This window comes from Podarcis vaucheri, assembly GCF_965113315.1.
Source record: "Podarcis vaucheri genome assembly, chromosome: 1".
NCBI lineage: Eukaryota > Metazoa > Chordata > Lepidosauria > Squamata > Lacertidae > Podarcis > Podarcis vaucheri.
In genome coordinates, this window is record NC_138759.1 from 8,076,333 (window position 1) to 8,100,807 (window position 24,475).

Genomic DNA, 24,475 nt, shown 5'->3' on the forward strand with positions numbered 1-24,475 from the left:
AAGGCCCTTTTCAGTTCCTCAAACGCTCGCTCCGCCTCCCCCGTCCAAACAAACTTCTTTTTACTGCTGAGACAGTCCGTGATGGGCGCCGTCAGGTGGGCGAAGTTTCGGATGAACTTACGATAAAAGTTTCCAAACCCTAGGAACCTCTGCACATCCTTCTTGGTCTTGGGTGTTTTCCATTCCAGCACCGCTTGAACCTTGCCGGGGTCCATGGCCAACCCCTTGTCTGACAAGCGGTACCCCAGGAATTCCACCTCCTTGGTATGAAACTGACACTTCTCCAGTTTCACCCACAGTCTGTTGGCTTGCAGCCTGCTCAACACTTCTCTGACGTCTCTCACATGTTGCTCCTCATTCTCCGAATACACCAACACGTCATCTAAGAAGGCCACGCAATTCTTGTAGAGCAAAGGCCCCAGTACGTGGTTCATGAAGGCTTGAAAACACGCGGAGCCTGTTTGTAATCCAAAAGGCATAACGAGGTATTCAAATGCCCCCAAAGGGGTGAACATGGTGGTCTTCCATTCATCCCCTTTCCTTATACGTATCAGGTTGTACGCCCCCCTTAGGTCCAGCTTTGTAAAAATCTTTCCTTTTCGCACCCTGGTCAAAATATCATCAATCCTGGGCATAGGAAAAGCCGCCGGCTCTGTCACTGCATTTAGGCGCCGAAAGTCACATACCAGCCTCGGCTTGTCCGTGTTTTTTTTATCCACAAAAAACACTGGGCTACCCCCCGCTGCCTTGGACTCTCTGATGAAGCCTCTCTTCAGGTTCTTGTCAATGAACGCTCGCAACTCCTGCATTTCCCTGTCTGACATGGCATACAACTTGCCTACAGGAAGCTGTGCTCCAGGGAGTAAATTGATCTGGCAATCAAAGGGCCTATGCGGGGGTAGTTGGTCAGCTTCCTTCTCGCTGAACACGTCGCTGAGATCAGCATACTGTGGTGGCACCTTCCCCTTCCCCATTACTTCAGTCCCTGCTAGGGTGGCTTGGGCCCCTGCTGACCCCTTTTCCCCCCTGCAGTGTTCTAAGCAATGTGCTGAACCGAAGGAAACCACTCTTTGATGCCAACCCACCAGCGGATCATGTAAGGCTAGCCAGCTCATTCCCAAAATAATGGGAGCGCCTCCCAAGGTGGCCACATTAAACGCTATCAGTTCTGTGTGCCTTGCCACCCTCATTATCATTGGGACGGTCTGCAAGCTAACTCCTCCTCCCAACAGTTCCCTGCCATCGATCGTGGTCACCTGCAGGGGGTTGCTTAAAGGGATAGTCTGTATCTGATGTTCAGCAGCAAACTCCTTGCTCATAAAATTGCAGGAGCTGCCTGAGTCCAACAGCGCCTTTATTTTTAGGGGGTGTCCATTTTGCAGCTCTAGCGACACTTCAATCACTAGAGCAGGTCGAGGAGCTTCTGGCACGGGCACTTTCACTGCTCTTTGGCCTGGCTGCAGTGCCCTGACGTTGGCAACCAGGCGTTGGCTTTTACCTGCTCCGTTTCTCCCTGCTCTTCCCCCTCAACTGCTCCCACCATCCCTTGCCATTCCTTCCTCTGGGGGCAGACTCTGACAAAGTGGCCTGGCTGTTGGCAGAGATAGCATTTCCGGGCTCCCTTTCCCTCCTTCTTCGCCCCCTCACTGGGCTTTGAAACTGCGCGCGCGCGGGCTGTTCCGATTTCCATCGGCTCTGCCGGCGGGAAAGCTGGCTCAGGAATGTCTGGAATGCGTAACTCCTTCCAACGTTCCCCTCTCCCTTCCCGCCTCTCCAAGGCTCTTGCCTCCTGGCGCGCTCCAATGGTCAGCGCAGATTTGGTCAGCTGATCCATAGACACCGCCCTGGGGCTCCTGGCCAGCTCGTCTTTCACAGCTGAAGAAAGACCTTCTTCAAATAGCATCTGAATGGGTGCTGCCGATAAATCCCACCCCAATCTGTGAATCAGCATGGTAAATTCAGTCCAGTACTCACGGACAGATCTGCTTCCCTGCTTGCAAGCCATTAGCTGTCTGCGCACCACCCCTTCCTCAATATCGCTGGAAAACATGATATCCATTGCACGAAAGAATTTCATAGTGTCCTTTAGGATATCGTTGTGCGTTGCCATCAGGGGTCGAACCCAGTCCCGCGCCCCCTTCTCAAGATGCCCAATTACGAAAGCAACTCGCGATTCCTCATCAGGGAACTCATCAAACTGCACATTCAGGGCATATTGCATCTCAGTCCTAAAGGCATGGTAATCCTTGGGGTCCCCCCCAAACTTCTGCACCAATCCTGGTACCTTTCTGGGGAACTGAGTGGTTCTCCCCTTTTTGTCAGCATCCTGAGCCCTTCTCTCCTCGAGCCTCGCCGTCTGCAGCGCAAGTTGGACCTCCAGAGCTTGATACCTTTCTTCCAAGCTTGGACCAGCTCCAACCCCTGCCTCTCCGGTTCCGGCTGGGTTGCTCATGATGCTTTCTCCTGCACAGGCAGCGTACAGAGACTGTCAGACTGCTGTCAGGGGATGATTAGCTGCTTGTGCTTAAAATTGTGCCCCTTCAGAGTTTGTGCGGCCCCACAAACCTCTGTGTGTGACAGAGCTCCTCAGACATGTCTGCTCTAGTCACTAGTAGAGTCTGACAGTGGCTGCCTGCGGAAGCGCTTCCAGCAAAGAAGTTCCTTAACGGAAACGCGTCTCCTGGACTCACGACGTGGCAGCTTCCGGCGAAGCATGGGTCTCCCTGCAGTTGCTTCTGACACCTCCCCGCTATTTTCGCTGGAAGTGTCTCTCACCCCTTTCTCTCCCCTGCTGTTTCCTGCCTGGGCTGCTGCGTCTCTCTCAGCATTACTGAGATCCTCCTCCAGAGACCCCTCGCTCCCCCTCCTTGTCCCTGCTTTAGCTGCTGACTCTCTCCCAGTCTCTGGGAGCCCTACCACCTCCCTTTCCTCTGATGTCAGTTCCCTGACAGATGCATTGACAAATCTGGGTTCTTTCATGTATCTCTATTTCCACCTACATCCTGCCAGCTCAGTCCAATCTGCCGCAGTGGCGGGGCTGGCGCCGCAGCCTGCCTCTCATTGGCCAAATAGGCAGGCAAGCTGCAATCCACTTCTCAGGCCTGGGTGAAGCCAAAGAGGGTTCACCCAAGTCCAGAAAAAACCCCCTCACCACTGTCCTGCAACAGCGCCCAACCTGGCATTAAGCGTCATTACACAACAGATGAAACATTTTCTTCTTTATTCTTCCTCCACCCCCTTATTTTTATTCAGTGCTCTCCCAATTGCATCCGAGGCTACTGCTGCCCCCCTGGATCATTCCAGCGCCCCCAGGGGACAGTTTCACTCACTTTGGGAAACACAGCTCTAAAGCTTCATGCTCTTCTCATAGCCTAGGAGACAGGTTTAGAGTTAATTTTTGTAAGCTGCTCTAAGAGACTGTTTGACTCAAGGGTGAGCTATAAATGCTGTAAATAAACAACCTGTTTTATATCATGTCAGACCAATTCTACACTGAATGGCAGTGGCTGTCCGGGATTTCCAGCAGGAGATTTTTCTCCTCCTCCCTGAAGATGCCAAGGACTGAAGCTGGCATCAGATGCTCTTGCACTGAGCTGCCGGAGACTCATGATTTATCTGACGTTCTTTCCAGGTACGAAACTGAAATCGGCAAGGACGCAGACTGGTCCCTACATGCGCAGCAGTCCTAGGAAGCCACCTCCAGGATCGGCTTTTCATCAGGAGCTCCAGTATCTCTTCAGCCCCACCAGAGAGACCTCCGAACTCTCAGGTGGTCTTGAAGGGCACCTCATCCCAATGGCTATTCCATTAGGTATGGAAAAGAAAAAAGAGAGGCTCAACTTACGCGAGCCGCCTTCACTCAGGGAAAAAAGTCTGCTGCTACACCGCAAATTGTTCTTCCTCGTTTGTCCGTGTAGAGGTTCACATGGGATTTTTCTGGATGCAGGAGCAAGGCAGCTCATGATTTTGCGAAGGCTCCATGTCCCTAATTATATTCTTAGCCCCAGAATGTATTCATAGGTGTGTCTGGTTATAAAAATACTGCAAATGAGAGGTGCAGAGGATCTGTTAGAAAAATGAAGTCCAAGGAATCGGAACCCTTTCTTAGTAAATTATTGGTTAGGCTAGGTTAAAGTACAGGGCTGCTGCTCTTCTGAATTTATCGGATGAAAGCCTATTTATCAAACTGAAGCCTATTGAGTGGAGCATCCCGTTTCCCATGGCAGCCAATCAGGTGCCCCTTGGAAGCCCATAAGCAGGGCAAAAGGGAGTAGCCCTCCCTTGCTGCTGATACTGGTCCTGATACCATATCAAAAGTCACTGATGGCTTTCTCTGCCATGAACTTGTCTAATCCCTTTTTAGTTCCGCCACCTATGAGTTCTGTATGTGTGTATGTGTATGATGTGTGTTGCACAGAGGTACTTCCTTCAGTCTTTCCTGAATCTCCTGCTTTTGGGCTTCACCAGAGCACCCCACATTCTAGCATTAATAGGAGACAGAAAACATTCCCCCCCCCTTATGCTGTGCATAGTGTGTTGCCTTCCTCACCCTTTTCGTAAATTAAAGAGGCCAATCATTTGCGTGTGTGTTCTGCGTATGATTACTTGGTTATGATGCATCAGTGGGTTCTTTTTACTCCAGATCTTGTATCTTAGCCTCCCCCAAGCTGATGTCTTCCAGATGTTTCAGACTACAGTCATACCTCGGGTTACAGATGCTTCAGGTTGCGTTTTTTCAGGTTGCGGACCACCAAAACCCAGAAGTATGGGTTACATCCGGGTTTCAGCAGCCGCGCATGCACAGAAGCGCTAAATCATGCTTTGCACATGCACAGAAGCACCGAATTGCAACCCGTGTGTGTGCAGACGCACCGCTGCGGGTTGCCAACGCTGCGGGTTGCGAATGTGCATCCCGCACGGATCACGTTTGCAACCCGAGCAGCCACTGTATAGCTCTCACCAGCTTCCACAAGCATGGCCATGGGGACTGGGGCTGATGGGAGTTGTAGCCCAAAGCACCAGCTTTGGCTAAGACTGTTGCAGCCGTTCCTAGTTAGGAGTCTTGCTCCATCACTGATAATTTGGGTTAAATCCTTTCTGCACCTTTTTCAACTCCAGTGTCCTCTCTCTCTCTCTTTGAGATGCAGAGACCATATTCCAAATGTAACTGCATCATAGGTTTATCTGAGGCTATTGCAGTACTATTACTATTTTCAACTCCTTTTCTTCATAATTTCTATCATGGATTTTTCCTCCCCACGTCCTTTGGGGGGCGGGGGCGTAATGCTGTAAAAACAGATGTTATCTCCAACCTTTCCATCTTAATCTTAAGATCTCTTCCCTGGGCAGTTGCTTCCAATTCAGATTTCATCAGGGTATATAGGAACTTGTTACCTTCATTTGAGGCTGTTTCACTGGGATGTGTGTACATACAGATATGGAGTCCCCGCCCCCTATGTAACTTTTATTATTTTCACTGTAGTTATTTTTACCATCCCTAGATGTCACTGTAGTAAATGAAATTCTCACAAAACAGTGGGGAAGTTTGATATTCAGGCTCGTGCTGTTAGGAGAAATCAGTTCTAGGAAAGCTGCAGCAGGTTTGAAGCCTGTTAAACTGTTTGTGAAAGAATAGTAGACCCAGTCCTGAACATGCTTGGTTCGGTAAATCACGCTTAAGACACAGTACCAGGATGTTATATAGTACCTCCAAGATTCAGAGACAGTTGCAGGGCAGCATGGGTGAGAGAGTGCTGTTACGCTCTGGTCCTGATTTTTGGCTTCACACAAAGTTGCTCGGGGAAACGAGGCTTTAGTCTGATCCGGCTGGGCTCTTCTTAGGTTCTGAAGTCAAACTGTAGCTGGTTCACCCCTTTTTCCTAGTGTATAGGCATGCCTGGATAGCTCAGTTGCTTAGAGTGTGGTGCTGACAATGCAAAGGTTGCAGGTTTGATCCCCGTATGGGAGAGCTGCATATTCCTTCATTGCAGGGAGTTAGATCCCTTCCAGCTCTACAATTCTATGATTCTGCAGTGGTACCTCTGGTTGCGAACAGGATCTGTTCCGGAGCCCTGTTCACAACATGAGCAGAACGCAACCTGCGACTGCGCGGGTCGCGATTCGCCGTTTCTGCGCATGCATGTGACGTCATTTTGAGCGTCTGCGCATGCGCGAGCGGCGATACCTGGAAGTAACCCTTTCCGGTACTTCCGGGTTGCCGCGGGACGCAACCTGAAAAGACGTAACCTGAACTGAACGTAACAAGAGGTATGACTGTATATGCAGTGGCCTGAGAGAGGGAGTCTCTGATTCCTTTTGTATGCTTCCCCCCACATCCTGAGCCTATATTTTTATTTATAAAAAATGGTTGTCCAGTGGACCCTCCGGATATGAACTTAATTTGTTCCAGCGGTCCGTACGTACCCCGAAAAGTCCCCATCTAGAGGCACCGCTTCTGCATGCGCAGCGCAATGGAGCACTTCTGCACATGCACGCACGGCAAAACCTGGAAGTATAAACTTCCGGGTTTGCCGCATTCGCAACCCAAATGTTACGTTACCTGAAGGTAATATAACCCAAGGGTCCACTGTATTCTGAAACTTCATTTTTGAAAAATCAAAGCAGTTTACATATATACAGCGCACAATAAAAACCACATGAATATTTAAGATTACAGATCATCATCTAACTGTTACAAGAAATGTCTGGCAGCACAGAAATGTTTTCAGCAAATGTTGAAAGGTTAAGACAAAAAGTGCCTGCTGAATCTCTGTTGGCAAGGCATTTCACAGGACAGGGCTGACAACACTACTGTCTCGTTTTTGTGTCATTGTTAAATGAGCCCCACCAACTCGGGATGACCGCAGTGCTCCTACAGATGATATCAGAGATCAAGCTGAAACGTAAGGGTTCAGATAGTGGTTCAGGGCTTTGCAAATAAATACAAGGATATTGAGCTTGGCTCTGTAGTAAATGAGCAGGCAGCCCGTAAAACTTCACACATTTTTTCCAAGGCGACATGCATGTGTGTGTGTGTATGATCTTTATGACAGAAATGAGGAAAGTAACAGGTTGGGTAGGTGTTACAGGCAGTTTACTGTTGGTCTGGTATGAAATACAGCATTGCAGTTGCTAGAAGGGTGTGTATTTGGATGTCTATGGCTAGCTGGCTGGATTTATAGATCATCACACATGTTCAGTTTTCTCTTTTGTTTATAATTTGCGTTCTGGCTCAGGATTTGTTAAAAGTGGTTCTCTCCTGCTTCCTTTTGTTTTGCACTTACATTAGGTCAAAAACAAATCAACAGCACCTCTTCTCAGCCTACAGGAATAAGCATAGGCGAATTTCACCCTCTTACTGTGACATCCTCTGTTCCTCCTGCTCCCCTGAAACCACAGCCAAAGGTAAAGAAGCCCAACATTGGCATAATAGAGATGAAATCGGAGAAAAAAGACCCTCCCAAACTGACTGTCCAGGTATGGAACAAGAAGGGCAAGAGCTGCCTCTATGAATTTACCCCTGATCCCCCTCCATCTTCTGTGTCCGGTTACTTCAGCTTTGAGATCTGTTTTATTTCCTGGTCAGAAAAATGTAGAATCATAGAGTTGGAAGAGACCACAAGGGCCATCGAGTCCAACCCCCTGCCAAGCAGGAAACACCATCAGAGCACTCCTGACATCTGGTTGTCAAGCCTCTGCTTAAAGACCTCCAAAGTAGGAGACTCCACCACACTCCTTGGCAGCAAATTCCACTGTCAAACAGCTCTTACTGTCAGGAAGTTCTTCCTAATGTTTAGGTGGAATCTTCTTTCTTGTAGTTTGGATCCATTGCTCCGTGTCCGCTTCTCTGGAGCAGCAGGAAACAACCTTTCTCCCTCCTCTATGTGACATCCTTTTATATATTTGAACATGGCTATCATATCACCCCTTAACCTCCTCTTCTCCAGGCTAAACATGCCCAGCTCCCTTAGCTGTTCCTCATAAGGCACCGTTTCCAGGCCTTTGACTATTTTGGTTGCCCTCCTCTGGACACGTTCCAGTTTGTCAGTGTCCTTCTTGAATTGTGGTGCCCAGAATTGGACACAGTACTCCAGGTGAGGTCTGACCAGAGCAGAATACAGTGGCACTATTACATCTCTTGATCTAGATGCTATACTCCTATTGATGCAGCCCAGAATTGCATTGGCTTTTTTAGCTGCCACGTCACACTGTTGGCTCATGTCAAGTCTGTGGTCAACCAAGACTCCTAGATCCTTTTCACATGTACTGCTCTCAAGCCAGGTGTCACCCATCTTGTATTTGTGCCTCTCATTTTTTTTGCCCAAGTGCAATACTTTACATTTCTCCCTGTTAAAATTCATCTTGTTTGTTTTGGCCCAGTTCTCTAATCTGTCAAGGTCGTTTTGAAGTGTGTGTTTGTATGGATTGTGGGTTTTTGTTTTTGTTTAAATCGGAGCTTAAAAGTCAGCGATTTATGAAGTTCAAAGAGCCAAGCAGAACCTCAGCTTCACCGTTTAAAGTAACTCCTGGGAGCTTGTTGGTTTCCTGACAATCCAGTTTGCAAATCGAAGGCTCTAGCCCTCATGACTGCAAACTGAAACTGGTACAGCAGGCATAGGCTACATAGTTCCCATCTTTCCCAACCATTCACCATGGTGGTTGGTTGGGACTGATGAGAGTTAGAATCCCCGCAACAACGGGGGGAGCTCAGGTTCCCCATCCTTGTGCTAGGGGGTCAGCAACTTAAATAAGAATATTGAAATATGTACTACTTCCACACACCCAGTAGTTTGGCTCCATCCTTTTCTTTAAAAAAATTAGGTTAAAGCAGTGATGATGATGATGATGATGATGGTGATTTTATTATTTATACCCTGCCCATCTGGCTAGGTTTCCCCAGAATCTGATGAAGGGCAGTCCAGAAACTGAGTAAATAAATCAGGTGAATGCCACAGGCCGAGCATTTAATGGCATAGGGAGGACAAAGACTGCATCGGAAGCTTGGTTCGTGTCCTCCTGATACTTCAGAAGATGGGAAACTAGATTGAATCTGTGGGCTTTTACTTTCCAGGTCCTGCCTAATGTTGACATTGACAGTATTTCAAGCGACAGCACCAGCGTCAACCGGATTTCCTTTCCAAAGGAGGTGATACAGGTATTTGAATTCACCCTTGCTAGTTTCTGATACATAAATATATCAGTTCATTATCACAGGAAAAAGGTCTGGAATGGCTGTTGTTGAGAACATTTAGCATCGAATGGCCGCTTCACATGTGGCAAATTTCTTGCGAAGCAAGCACTGCCCCAAGACAGTTCCTCACACGGCTGCTTTGCTTGGAAGCTGAGAAACCAGGAATAAGGATAGCACAGTAAATGTTGTAACTGCCTAAACTTGAAGAACTTGGTTTATATTTTGTGGGCACCTTTGCAGGGCACTTTGTCATTTGGTTCTTTTTTGTATGCCGACACTTCTCTTACTGCCAGTCCCTCAGAACACACTTTGATAAAGGCTTGATTGGAAGTCTCTAAAGTCAATATTAAGTCCCATTGGCTGTTGGGATGGGAGAACACTATAGAGGAAGGGCAAGGTGCAAACTTGATTGCCTTGTCTCGTTCCCAACATTCCATCCTCCATGACCAAGAAAGGCTTGATTCTTAGTGGTTGGGGTCTCCAATGCTGGGGAAAACAGGCTTGTCTCCCACCCCGGTGGTGACTCCAAATGCACCTCTCCTCTTGCACCCATTCATATTTATATTGGTGGGTGGGTGGATGGTGACTGGTCCCAAGATATAAGCCTCCCCACTCTACATTCCTGCTTTCTTTCAGTGTCGCAAGAAGGTTGTTGTGGCTTTTTGCATTCTTTTCCTCTACTAAATCTCAAGGTTCACTTAATCTGTATTTTTTTAGGCTACTGCAGAAAGCAGTCTGTCCCAGGACGAAGACCTGAAACTTCCTGGTGCTGACTTCATCGATGTTACTGGTGTCAGTGAGGTGGGCTTTCCAATAGCTTCTCACTTTGCAGGGGATAAAATGTGATATTTATTTTTTAAGAGTCACCATTGTTACCCGCTGGACATTCTTCTTAGTAAGCTGATTTGATGAATGTTTAATTCACTAACGTGAAAATTACTTCTAAAGAAACAATCAGCCCTCATTTATAGCAGCCAGTGGCAATGCTCCTATTGATATCTTCACTGCTTCTTTGGAGTTTCACCTCAAATCCTCTTTGTATAACTTCCCTCTTATTGTAAAAGCCTGCCGCTCCGTGTAAACTGCTGCTAAGGCTGAGGTGGGAACAAGGAAATTAGAGGCCAAGGAGACTTTGACAAAAGGTATTGTGCAACCAAATCCACAGGATCTGCACAGCAAGACCAAACTCTGCTTGTACCAGGCGGCTTGCAACCACCATACTTAATTTTGCACCACATGGAGCTTAAAAGCATCACAAAAAAAAAACCACAGAGTAGTTGGAAAATCAGCAATTTGTGCATCTGGAGATCTTTCTGAGGGGCTGGAATGGAAGAGGAAGCCCCCAAGCATGGCATAGGCTCCTCCACTTTCTGTTTGCTATCAAGGGTGAAAAGAGAGAATAAAGAAGGCGACCAATGCTGAGCACAATCAAGTCCCTGGTTTTTCCTTCTCTCTTGGCTGCTTTTTCACAGCCCCTTGTTGTTGTTGTTTAGTCGTGTCCGACTCTTCGTGACCCCCTGGACCAGAGCACACCAGGCACTTCTGTCTTCCACTGCCTCCCGCAGTTTGGTCAAAGTCATGTTCGTGGCTTTGAGAACACTGTCCAACCATCTCGTCCTCTGTCATCCCCTTCTCCTCGTGCCCTCCATATTTCCCAACATCAGGGTCTTTTCCAGGGAGTCTTCTCTTCTCATGAGGTGGCCAAAGTATCAGAGCCTCAGCTTCAGGATCTGTCCTTCCAGTGAGCACTCGGGGCTGATTTCCTTCAGAATGGATGCGTTTGATCTTCTTGCAGTCCATGGGACTCTCAAGAGTCTCCTCCAGCACCATAATTCAAAAGTATGCATTCTTCGGCGATCAGCCTTCTTTATGGTCCAGCTCTCACTTCCATCCATCACTACTGGGAAAACCATAACCTGAACTATACAGACCTTTGTTGGCAAGGTGATGTAAGCATCACTAATCACAATCCAGTGAATGTCCTAACTTCTGTGTACCATTGGATTTCCATGTTCCTTTCCCCAAAATATGTTCCCTGAGTTAAGCTTTAGAGAAGTAGATTGGCTAGTGAGATTCTGGGTCACCTATTAATGAAACTATTTCTGTAATCCTGGTATTCATAAATGCAAAAGGTTACCTTAATTGTATTTCATAGATTCATAGAGTTGGAAGGGACCCCAAGGGTCATCTAGTCCAACCCCCTGCAATGCAGGAATCTCAACTACAGCATCCATGACAGATGCTGTCTATCCAACCTCATTGTGTATCATCCAATTGGCCATCCAATTTCATCATTGTCATGACAACAGTTTCCGCAATGCACAATTGGAGATTAGCTTTGTATAACTGCAGTGTTGAATTCATGCAGTTTGCTTTTTTTCATTTATTTTCTTAATTGGGAAGGAGTCATAATGTTTCCTACTCTTTTACCTAAGCTGTAGCTGTGTCAGAAGCCAGAATGCTTCTCCTTTGAGATTCTTCCTTTCTTTTTTTAATAAGGTCATTTATTTCCAGCTTGTGCTTAAGAAGCAGCAATAAAAGACACCAGGATCATCCTTTTTTAAAAAAAAAATTAGATGTGAGCAAGAGGCAGGTTTTTTTCCTGCCCCTTGTCCTTTTTCCCATTTTCTCAGGCGTTGCTTTCATCCTGCATCCTTGGCAGTCTTGGCCTAGTGTTCGACCACAGAAACATTCCAACTCTACCACATATTTGGCTTGGGTTTGCCTAAACGATGAGCCTGAAGATGTGGAAGGATTAACTTTAATCTGAAAGCATATAAATACTTGAGACATCAGAAGAAAAGCCTCATAACAGCTTTGTTGAGAGCACATGCACCCAAAGGAAATGCCCACAAAGTGTTTGGCAGAATACTCACTTTTTCTTTATGAAAAATATATAAACTAAGGGTAGTAGCCTCTGTGTTATATATTTCAGTTCTTCAGTGACGGGTTCATTGAAATAGAAACACAAACGAAACCTATGGGGAGAAATGCTGTCCAGTAATTAGATATTGGGTAGAATTTGCTGTCAGAATGAAAGATAACTATGAATACCATTGTTCCAGTGGGGAGAAAATGTTTGCCAGTACTTATGTCTGTGAATACATACACATACACACACACACACACACACACACTTTTTTTGAACTTTAACATGCAACATAAATTTTAATGTGCAGAATACAATTTGTTGCAGAAATTCGGGTGCGTTGTAAAGTGTGCACCAGCACAGCATATGAACAGATGCTTTCTCTAGAAGCAGCGCTTGAGATGGCAGAACTTGGTCAAGGCCAGTGGGAGACCTGCATTTGAGTTCTGCTTCTGACATGGAGTAATTTGTGACCTAGAGCAAGTTGCCCGCCATCTCAATTTTTCATCTGCAAAATGGGAGTGCTAATAAACCCTACCTTGCAAGACTTTGTGAATGCAGAGGTAGAATAAAAACATTACCTGCTGTGAGCTTGAGGGATAGGGGAGGCTCTGCATCAAGATAAAGGACGGAAAAAAGAATAAAAGTAAATGAAGCATAGTTAGAACAGAAAATTTGGGTAGAAATATTTGTCAGTGATTCAGAGAACCACATGCCTGGTTTTCTCTGCCCAGGAGGACTTGGTTCCTTGATTTTGCTTGTGGTGGTGGTTGGTTTTAGTGAATAGGAGTCTTAAAAACCAGGTGGCAACCAATTTTTTTGAAATGAGTATTTTCAAAAAGAGCTTCTAAGGTGCTTTTAGCTTTCAAGGGGCTTCTGGTCAAGGGTTGAAGTCAAAAATTCTTCTAGCCATGCCTAAAGAAGCTTTATGGATCTTGGACTATAAATAAGTAAATGGATATTCTACTTTTGTAATACCCTCTTGAGTCAGGTTCGTGCTGTTCCAAGTTGTTTTCGCTACATCTGTTTTCAAAGTATGGTCTTCCCTGCTCATGAGGGACCCGTGTCAACGTAGCTGATGGGATTGGCAAAGCACTTAGCTACCAACATTAGCAAAGACCTTCTGGCTGATGGGAATAGGAAATTGGATTAAGAAATGTAATGGAGCTTACAGGGAGGGGAATCTGGTTCTAAAAATTTCCCGTCAGTGCTACTTAGAGTCCCCAGACCCACTCAGCTGCCTACAATGTTGTGGTTGTGCTTTGCTATGCAGAATAAGTCTGTATGCCATTTTTTGAAATTTGCACAACTTCTTGTGAAGCACAGCGTTGTTGCCAACATTTCTGAATGTCGAGCGTGCTGGACCCTGAACTCAATGAAATTTATTGCTAATGGAGGTGTACTGAAACACGCTGTGCAGTGTTAAATTAGCCTTTGTTGTCATTAGGACGAAGGAGACGATGACGTCCCGGAATTCTCCGAGCCGGTCCTACATTTCGACAGACAAGGAGAAACCGCTTCTCCAAAATACAGTGGCCCTCCTTTTCCACCTGCTGCTCCTCAGCCCACAGCAGACATTCTGGATGAGATCATAGAAAAACGGGAGACCCTGGAAAACAAGCTGGTTGGCTGGTGAGTTCCCAGAGCAGGCGCTGTGCAATGGTGATGCGCTGATGGAATGTCATTAGCTCTATAGGACCATCCGTGTATGTGGCATTTTACAGAGCAACCTGTGCAAAACAGATCCTTGCTCTTAGAAATTCATGGTCTTGCATTTGGGCTGTGAAAGCCGTGATGGATTGAGGGAGGGAGGAACGGGTAAACCCCATTACACGCACTTGGCCTTGGTTTTTGTTAGCCACACAATGTAAGGGATTAAGCCGGCGTCCCCCACATCCATTCAGATGTTGTTGGCCTGCAATTCCCATCGGCTGCAGCTGGGCCAGCCCTACCGTTAGGCAGAGGGAGATGGCTGCCTCATTTGGATGCTGGGAGCCTGCAGGCCAAGGCTTCTAACTCTGCTCTTCTGTATTTGGCATAAGCATCGTAAAGGCAGGTGCATTAAATATAGAAATCATTATTCCACCAGGGTGGAGCAGGAAGTAATGGCACGAATCATCAGTGGGATGTTTCCACCCCAGAAAGAAGCAGTGCCCAACAGAAGCTCATCAGAGAGCGAGGACAACCAAGATATATCCTCAGACATCGGTAAGCAAAAGCTGCAATATTTTTCTCTCTTTGTCGCTTCCCCAACCCCCGATGGAGGGAAGTATTTACAGAAAGTGGACTGATCCAAGGAAAACGAATGTTTCTAATATCCTGATTTGAGATTAGAGCCTTGCTTTGGTTTAGCTCAACCGAGAAAGGTGTTTAAAGACACTTGCTCAAGCCAGCTCAAAAAAAAAATAACCCACACAGTTCTCAACCTTAACACTCCCTCCCCTTTTTAGGTTTCAAGTAATTTCCCTGCCCTACCCCTCAGATAAACTCAATGCAGCAAAGCATATTATGTATAATAGTGTAAGAATGCCTGCAGGAATTGTAGGGTCCACTAAACGTGTTCTCTGTGCCTGGAGTTCTCCTTCAAGAACACAGCAGCACGGTGTTGGTTCATATTGCTCCAGCACTAAGAGAACTCCGCTGGCTGACATATAGTTAGTTTCCTGGTCGGATTCAGAATGCTTCTGGTGGCCTCCAAAGGCCATCTTTGGCCTAGGTAGACCAGCATATCTTTGGGACTTCCATGTGTTGTTGAGATAGTCAGAAGCTAGATTGGCACTGACGTTATCACCCAACAACTGCTATTCTAAAGGATACAGCTCCTGAACGTGGAGTCTCCATTTAGCTAAACTGGGTGAGAGCCATTGTTAGAGAGACGGCTTCTTCCTGAGTTTGTCTGAGTCCCCTCCTAAAGTCACCTTTAAGTTCAAAGTATCTGGATGCACCAGGTTGTGGGTAGGCTGACTTAAGCCACCAGGCACCAGCACATCTCTTGGTAGTGTACTTCATGAGTGAGTTAGGCATTCTGTAAAGAAGTACTTCCTGATTTTAGAAAAGAATGCACTGCCAATCAGTTTCAGTGGGTGACCACCACGTTCAAATATTATAGAAGAGGAAGAATAACTTCCTTCTCTTCTATCCATATTGTAGTGGTTTGGAGTTACTCGTGCGTAAACTGTCCCCTTTTGGAGCTTGGCTGCCTGGGTTAAACCGTCTTGACTGCACAGCCCATCTCAACGTGGCTGCCTCAGTCGCTCGCAGAGTCTGTCTGTGGGCGTTTCTTAAACCGTTGCCAGCATAAGAGTTGTTTGACTCCCAATCGTCTCCGCCTCTCATTGCGCGGGAGTCTCCTGCGCAAGGAGGGCATGGGTAGTGGAGGACCAGGGCTCTCCTCACTGACTTCCAAGGAAGAATCCCGGAGCCCTTCCACCTCTTCTCCCATTTGCTCTCCTGGCTCCTTGGTGTTACGCTGATTTCCTTCCCCCTTCATCAAGCTGCGTCTCCCCCTAGTGCTTGTTCCTTCCCCTGCAGAATCAGAGAGCCTCACCTTCGCCTGTTGCTCTGATGTCAGTTTCCTGACACATATCATACATGATTTTGCCTTATGTTGAAGTAGCATACTTTTTAAAGAAAATAAAGTTTTTATGCATGCCAGAAATCTGAAAATCAAGGACGGCTTTTGCCACACAGGCACGTCACCTTGGATCCAAATATCACTCTAGCACAAACAGAAAATCAGCTTAAAATTTATGCAGAGGGTCTTGATTTCTGTCTGCTCCTCCCCCTGACCTCTGGATCCGTTTTTCAAGGGGGGTGGAGGGTAAGAGAGGCTGGGGAAGCTCTTGCTTCCCAAGGACAACAGAACTCTTGATTCTTAATCTACAAGCCTTTAGCATTATTATTAATTTACGATAGGGTGGAAGGTTCACGGGCTATGAAGGACTTCCTCACAAATTCATTGACAGCTGCACAAATTATTATAGCTAGGAAGTGGAAGGGGCAAGCAGAATGTAAAATGGAAGAATGGTATAAAGAGGTGTGGGATATAGCTATTGATGATAAATTAACATGTGTCGTTAAGGTAAGATGGGGAATACGCAGGAGAAACGATCTTGAGGAGATATGGAAGGTGTTTGTAGAATTTGTACTGTTAAAATGGAAAGGGGTCAAACCATCACCAAGGTGTGTTGAAATTTTGGGAGGTTGGATAGCTAATATGGAATGGTCTTGGTGGTGGGGTGCCCATTTTTATTATTACTTATTTATGATTATTACTTTGTGGGGGGAAATAGTATACAAGCCTTAATATTTGGTTCTTGCCTGTGTTCTGGTTTATCTTTAGTTGAAGCAGCAGGTACCGGGGGGTTTCAGCTGTTTGTCGACGCCGGTCTCCCAGTGGATTCGGACATTATTAGACATTTTGTGAATGAAGCTCTTGCTGAGACAGTTGCCGTCATGCTGGGTGACAGCGAAAGCCAGCAGGCAGCCTCTGCTGTTGTTGTTCCTCAAACGACAACACCCTTACCAGAAAAGGTGACTTGTTTCTTTTTGTTTGTGATTTGTGATTAAGAATTGGGGATTTATTTATTTATTTTGTAGTAATTGGATGGTATTCAACTAAGTTTTATTCAGAGTGGGCTGAATGAAATTAATGGACCCAAGTCAGGTTCATTCATTTCAGTGGGTCTACTCTTGAGTAAAACTTAGCTGAATACCACCCTTGGCATTTTGCTTCTTGCAGCATGTAAGCAACAATGACAAAAAGTTTGAAATAAGAGGCTTTCTGGTCTTCCTGCCCCTATTTGGCAAAGATGGTGTGCAACTTCTGAATCTGTTGCCAGCACTGAAACGTGCCTGGAAGTTACATCTCCTGACCTGGACACTGCAGTTCTCTTTTGGCTAGGAACTAATCAAGGCAGAAATATACTCTGCACATTCCCAGAGTCACTCTTTGCATTACTGGTGTGTGCTCCAGGGCCGAGGTGCACACTCCCTATGTCAGACAGTGACTTCAGCAACAAGTTTGGCCTTTGTTTGACCAGAAGAAATTGTTGTCTGGGGAAATGGGCTTGCTGCAAGGTGGGTCTATAGGCAACTGGTTGATATGCTAAATTGCTAAATATAGGCCCCTCAGTCCACTGTTGTTTAAAAACCCATAATTTCAGACTTCTTGCAGTTTGTCCTGAAACTGCTCCTTCTCCTGGAAAAAAATAAATAGCATTCACCCAAAATCAGCCCAGACTGAAAATACTTGGCATTGCTTGAGGCTAACCCACACACATTCTGCATGTAACTGCTGCAAATTGTAAATGTAGCCCAATACCATTTATGCGCCGTTTATGTTTTGATTCTAAAGGGTAAGCTTTTATTAACCATAAAAATAAGCACATGTCCTTTATTTATTGCTTGTGGGTTTTCTTGAGATTCAGAAACATTCGCATGCTAGACTAAGTCCAATCAATATTCCATCTCACTTCCCCTTGAACTGTGCACTGTCGCAGAAATCCTACGTCCTGTAAGCTTTGAATTCCTGGCTCTTTCTCTCCCATTCAGATTTGATTATTTAAAATAAAGTGGAGGGATTTTTTTTGTAACAGCTTTACTACTTTCTTTCAATTGCCTTTGTGTGTGTTTTTTTTCCAGGAAACAATACTGTCTACTCCACTAGCCACACCTGAAGCCACGCCTCCTCCATCCCCTCCTCCTCCAAAAGAACCGTCTCCAGTAAAAACTCCAGAGTCCTCTCTGTCTGTAACTGAAATTGATGGAGATGCTGATCTGAGGCAGCTAACAGCAGCAGGTATCAAAACAGGTTATCAGAGTAGAAAAGTTGCTAAATTACCATATTTTTCACCCTATAGGGCGCACTGGCCAGATGGGCGGGGTACAAATAATAATTTATTATTATTATTATTATTATTATTATTATTGGGCGCACCTATTTTGGGGGGGGAGAATAAGGGGGGGAATTATTCCCCCCCCCAGCCCCAAAGAGCAAAGAAGCCAAGACAACCAGCAGGATCCATCCCGCTGGCTGTCTTGGCTTCCTCTTTAGCCTTCACTCCCGGAGCTTGCTGCTATCCGCAAGCCTATCGGAAGGCTGGCGGATAGCTGCCCAAAGCCCAGGGTGCGCAGCGCTGCGCTCCCCGGGCTTGGGCTGCAGGCTGCCATCTGCAAGCCTTGGGAGCCCAGCGGGATACCTGCCTATGCAGCACTCCCCGGGCTTCGGGCTGCAGGCTGCTGTCCGCAAGCCTTCGGAGCGCAGCGAGCACTCCTGCCGCGCTCCGAAGTTTTGCGGACAGCTTCAGCGAAAGCCTGCATTCGCTCCATAGGACGGACACACGTTTCCCCTTCATTTTTGGAGGGGGAAAAGTGCATCCTATAGAGCGAAAAATACGGTAATTACACTCATCAGCTTTGTTTTCAAGCATGGTGTATTTTAATTTTCCAGAAAGAGCTTTCTTGATTGATTGGCATATTGGGAGTTGTTCTGTCATCACCCCAACCCCCAAAACAACAACACAAGCCTCTTCTGCTATGAACTATCAAAATTATTCTAGTAATTCTTCTGTGTATCTAGGTTTGGGGACGGGATCAATCATAGAATAATAGAATTGTGGAATGATTGAATCTTCGAGTCGGAAAATGTTCAGCCAGCTTACTCTCGAGCATATGATGGGGGACATTGTCAAAAGCCTTACTGAAATCGAGATACGTCATGTCCACAGCATTTCCCTGATCCACCAAGTTTGGAATTCCATCAAAAACAGTAATCAGATTTGGCGTACTTTGGAACCATACTCTGGGAACTTTCAGAACTTCAAAGCAATCGGGAATAGAAACAGAAAGCAATTAGTTTGTTCTTGACCAGTCTGGAGTGGTCGAGTGTATATTTCCTCCATGTAGCAAGTGAAATGTTTGCAGGCAAGAATCATACATTCCTTTGCTGTAGCAACATAGTTTGGCTTGGCATTTCTTTATCTCTTCTTTTTGTAGGATCCAAGGCTGGAGCCGCCATCAGCCCAGTGGCTACCCCTGTGGTCACCCCTGTGGCTTCACCGCCCAGAGTAGCCACGCCTAGCCCTCCTGTATCCGAGCATGTCCCAGGCAGAGGAGTGGTGGAAAGGCAGACGCCTCCGAACCCCTGGGGAGATGCAGAGCTTCCTCTGGAAGAAGAGAGGCCCAGCCTGCAGAGTGAAGAAGAAGGGAGCTATCGCCCCACAGCTCTGTGAGTCGTGTAACACTTGACAAAAAAAATCACCTTCTAATCTTCCTCTTGCAAACTTCTTAGCTGCAGCAATAAAGAGAAGTACTGATTTATTACTAATATTTATATTCAACTTAATATGCAAAATCCCGTAGTGGTTTACATAAAACGCAATAAGATTGCTAAAAAAGAAAAATCTACAGTGGTGCCCCGCAAGACGAATGCCTTGCAAGACGGAAAACTCGCTAGACGAAAGAGTTTTCCGTTTTGGAGGTGCTTCGCAAAACGAATTCCCTATGGGCTTGCTTCGCAAGACGACAATGTCTTGCGAGTTCCTGCTGGTTTTTTCCCCTCCCCCCCTTTTTCTAAGCCCCTAAGCTGCTTATCAGCTGATCCGATCAGCAGATAAGCCGCTAAAAGCCGCTAATAGCGCTAATCCGCTAATCCTTCAATGGGCTTGCTTCGCGAGACAAAAAAACCCGCTAGACGAAGAGAATCACAGAACGGATTCTTTTCGTCTTGCGAGGCACCACTGTACAACATTTTAACACTGCTGGAGCCATCACTGCCAACTTTCAGACACTCTTGTTTCCCCTGGCTTTGGGTTGATTAGCAACATAAGAAGAGCTTCCTGGATGAGACCAATGGCCCGTCTTGTCCAGCATCCTGTTCTCACAGTGGCCAGCCAGATCCCAGCTGGGAACTCGCAAACAGGACCTGATCTGCTAGTGATACCCAGCAACTGGCATTCAGAGGCCTTTTTGTGGTGCACACCTGGGCAGTTTAGGTTCCATCCTTTTTGCCACTGCATTTGCTTATAAATGTTTGTCAGCCTTGTGCATTTTATGGCTCTAGAAGTCCTATTTTGAGTCACCTTTTTGCGGAAAGTTGATGAACAAAGGTTACTATTATTAATGTTAAATTCTTATATAAAAATGAAACATATCAGTAAAAAAGAGAGTCTATCAAGAAACATTCAGTGAAATATTGGAACGTAATTATTATTATAATAATATAATAATAATAATTTATTATTTATACCCCGCCCATCTGGCTGAATTTCCCCAGCCACTCTGGGCGGCTCCCAATTGAATATTAAAAATACAATACAGCATTAAACATTAAAAACTTCCCTAAACAGGGCTGCCTTCAGATGTCTTTTAAAGATAGGATAGTTGCTTATTTCCTTGACATCTGATGGGAGGGTGTTCCACAGGGAGGGCGCCACTACCGAGAAGGCCCTCTGTCTGGTTCCCTGTAATCTCACTTCTTGCAATGAGGGAACCGCCAAAAGGCCCTCGGCGCTGGATCTCAGTGTCTGGGCTGAACGATGGGAGTGGAGACGCTCCTTCAGGTATACTGGACCAAGGCCGTTTAGGGCTTTAAAGGTTAGCACCAACAATTTGAATTGTGCTCGGAAACATACTGGGAGCCAATGCAGATCTCTCAGGACTGGTTTTATGTGGTCTCGGCGGCCACTCCCAGTCACCAGTCTAGCTGCCGCATTCTGGATTAATTGCAGTTTCCGGGTCACTTTAACAGTGATTCACCCATAAAGCAGTGCACTGTGAGGCTAGCTAGCTAGGTTTTTTTGCCAAGGAAGAAGTTGTCCTCTTGGCACTATTACCTAAGTGGGCGTGATGAGTAGTTGTTATTTAGAGGGTACAGGTACGGTTGGCAAGGAAGCAGAAGGGAGAGAGCTGAGATGAGTTGCCCCAATCCAGCCAGAGTGTCTGTGGGTTGTGCATAATCAGTTTTGTTGATTATGTTGGGATGCATCCAAGGAAACGGGGGCAATTTGCAGGCCCCCTGCTGGCTCCGGCCCACTGGCCGGTAGCCGGGCAATCTCTGGTCCTTGGAACAGCATCAAACAGCGGCCCGCAGCTTCAGAACTCTTCAGAAGCTGGAGCACGCTCTAATCAGCAGAGTAATTAACTCTTCGCGGCGGAAGGGCGGACAGAGGCACATGTAAAGCATATTTACAAGCAGTTTATTCAGCATAGATCAATACAAAGAACATGTCTGCTCTCCTTCGTGTCTAAGAGCAAGAAGGCAAAAGAAGGCAAAAGCTATACACAAGCTGTGCTGGAATGTAAACAGACATGTGACATACAACAGCTCCACATACCTGTTTAGATGGAACGGAACATCAATATAATACAGATTATGCTCTAACGTCGCCCAAACAAGTGTGATCAGTAAAAAAAACCCACCATTTTGTGGACAAGTAAAATTAAAGACAGAAAATACATTTTTTACAAACTGGCGAACGTTTAAGCAATGTTAGTAATGTGTGGCATCAGTTTTTGATGGTGCTCTTTATTATTATTATTATTTGTCATTTTTAGCATAATGTCTGTGGCCAAACACGAAGAGCCAGACACTTTGGTCTTGCCAGCTCCTGAGCCAACTGAGCCCCACGAGCCGCCCCTGCAGGAGCCCAGGGCTCCATCCCCTTCCGTGCACACCCCCAGTTCTGGCCTTTCCACAGAGGAGAGCAGTCTGACCGCCACGGAAACTGAGACTACGGGAAGGCCAATCTCAGAAGGAGAAATTCTGTACAGTTACGGACAGCTGCTGGCTGCAAAAGGTGAAGCTATTTCCAGCTCTTTGTCTTTCTTTAGCATTTTCTTTTTGATTTTCTAATTTTTCCAAGACCGAACACATCCCCTCTTAATAGTGTGAGAGCTCCGAGGGTGACCTTGCAAGATTTATGGAACATGTGGAAGGGCCCATAGCTCAGTGGCAGGGAATCTGATTTGCATGCAGAAATGGCCCAAATTCCATCCTCTGCCAGTGAGTTCAAACAATACTGAGTTAGGTGCATCATTGGTCTAATTTGGGAGCCAGCAGTTTCCTTTGTTCCTATAATCAGCAGCTCAGGTTTTTTTTCTGGAGGCCATATCAAGCGGTGGCGGAATTCTGGACTTGGTCACTACAAACTATAAGGGAGGGAACGTGCGTGGCGCTGTGGGTTAAACCACTGAGCCTAGGACTTGCCGATCAGAAGGTTGGTGTTGGCTTTTTGCAGTATGGTAACGCTGCAGAGAGCTTGCTGGGGAGATCATGCATTAAAAAGAAAGGACTCAAAAAGTACTTAAAGGTTTTAATAAGAAAAACAAAAACTCCATTTACACTAAATATATTAAACAAACAAACATGACCCAACCACCAACCCATCCCCCAGGGTAATGGGAGAGCTAGGTGCTGCTCCTTATATACTCTACCCAAATGCTGACATGCCTTAATCAAATACAACTCAGCAGCACCTGCTATGTTTCACAGCTGTAAAGCTGGGTCTCGTTATCTTGCTCTGGCCCTTACTCTGGCCCATTAAAGACATACACATGGAGTGTAACAATGATGAACCTTTACATTTAAAGAAACCATTCAACAGTTGGCAGTTTGAATCTCCGCGACGGGGTGAGCTCCCGTTGCTCAGTCCCTGCTCCTGCCAACCTAGCAGTTCGAAAGCACGTCAAAGTGCAAGTAGATAAATAGGTACCACTCTGGCGGGAAGGTAAACGGCGTTTCCGTGCACTGCTCTGGTTCGCCAGAAGCAGCTTAGTCATGCTGGCCACATGACACGGAAGCTGTACGCCAGCTCTCTCAGCCAGTAAAGCGAGATGAGCGCCACAACCCCAAAGTTGGTCACAACTGGACCAAATGGTCAGGGGTCCCTTTACCTTACTACAAGGGAGAGGAAGCCTATCTTTTTTAAACGTTCCCCTGCTTTAAATTAATTAAACTCTTTCAGCTTGGCAAAACAAAGCATTATCTTTTTGCAATGGGGATGCATTATTTCTTCCCTTACACCACAACACTGACTATTTCAGAGCTGGAGCAAAACAGTTTGCCTTGTTTGCCTTCAGTGACACTCTCATGCCACTAGGCCTGGGCAATATATCATTTTATCGCCCAGGACCGGTATGAGGAGCTGACCGCGATGTCGGGTTCACCCAGTGGTATATTGCTGGTGAAACTGTCAGTGCTCCTGGGTCCCTCTCCTAGCATCGTCTGCTGGAGGGAGTCAAGAGCGGTAGCGGTTCCACTCAGCAATATGTCGCTGTCAGGGAACTGACATCGGAGGGAGAGGCGAAGGGGAGGCTCCCAGATGATGCTGGCGAAGGACCCAGCAGCAGGGGGAGAAACAGCTCAGTAGAGGGGGAAGTCAATCAGCGCAACACCAGGGATGAAGGGGGGCAGACGGAGGAATTGGAGAGAGGGCTCCAGGACTCTTCACTGGACATCAGTGAGGAGAGCCCAGGTCCTCCGCTACCCACACCTTCCCTGCGCAGAAGACTCCCGCACAGTGAGAGGAGGAGGAGACTGGGTGTCAAACAACTTTTATGTTGGAAGAGGTTCAAGAAACGCCCACTGACGGATTCTGCCAGTGACTGAGGCAGCCACCATGAGAAGGGGCTGTGCAGTCAGAAAGGTTTAACAAGGCAAATTAACCGAGAAAGGCACCAGCTTACGCACGAGTAACTCATACCTATTGCAATCACTAGTGTAGAACCACCATCCCACTCTGTCCTCATACGACACACAGAGAGAAAGCCGATAGCAGCTTGTTCCTCCCTCTTTAAACCGCTCAACTGAGGAGTGTGTGGCTTCTCTTGCCTCAGTCGAGCAGTTAGAGGAGCCCCCAGCCCATGGGCGGCAGTGTGGGGGCTCCGTGAAACTGCCTAGGTGTGGGGAGCGTGATTGCTGTTCCCCATAGTGAGCAGTTAAAGGAACCCTGGTGCTCTGGGGCTGTCTCAGCTGGGAGGAATATATTAAAAAAATTGTCCAGCAGCACCTTAGAGACCAACTAAGTTTGTTCTTGGTGTAAGCGTTCATTCCCTCCCCTCAGCTGAGCGGCACAAACAAGGTGCATTGTCCCAGCCTGCGAGCCTGGGTGAAACTGTCTCACCTCTTGAGGTGAGAGCTGGGGTGGTTTCACCCAGTGTTTTGCAGGCAGAGACCAATGCATCTTGTTTTTTTCAAAATCGCAGTATATCGCCAAACCACGGTGTTTGGCTTGCAATACACCCCAGCCCCACATGCCACCAGATCTGATTGGCTGTGTGTCATTGCATTTACGGTGTGACCTCACCTGAAGGAAAGCAGAGAAGTCGTGGGGCGGAAGAACTGCACAGTGGCCTGAAAATAAATGCAGGAGGGGGAAAGGTAGGGAGAATCTCTCCCACTACCACCTGAAAGCTTG

The 24,475-nt window shown here is 46.6% G+C and overlaps 1 protein-coding gene across 5 annotated transcripts in view; it reads left to right on the top strand.

Annotated features, from left to right (window-relative positions):
- KIAA0586 overlaps positions 1-24,475 on the top strand; it is an 83,329-nt gene that overhangs the window by 28,611 nt on the left and 30,243 nt on the right. For all 5 annotated transcript variants that reach the window (XM_082216561.1, XM_082216563.1, XM_082216564.1 and 2 more), the window contains exons 18-27: positions 3,632-3,811; positions 7,289-7,476; positions 9,071-9,154; positions 9,908-9,991; positions 13,507-13,691; positions 14,149-14,267; positions 16,402-16,592; positions 17,703-17,859; positions 19,056-19,287; positions 21,615-21,856. In XM_082216561.1, the coding sequence (XP_082072687.1) occupies positions 3,632-3,811; positions 7,289-7,476; positions 9,071-9,154; positions 9,908-9,991; positions 13,507-13,691; positions 14,149-14,267; positions 16,402-16,592; positions 17,703-17,859; positions 19,056-19,287; positions 21,615-21,856 (1,662 nt within the window). The remainder of the gene's footprint in view (positions 1-3,631; positions 3,812-7,288; positions 7,477-9,070; positions 9,155-9,907; positions 9,992-13,506; positions 13,692-14,148; positions 14,268-16,401; positions 16,593-17,702; positions 17,860-19,055; positions 19,288-21,614; positions 21,857-24,475) is intronic.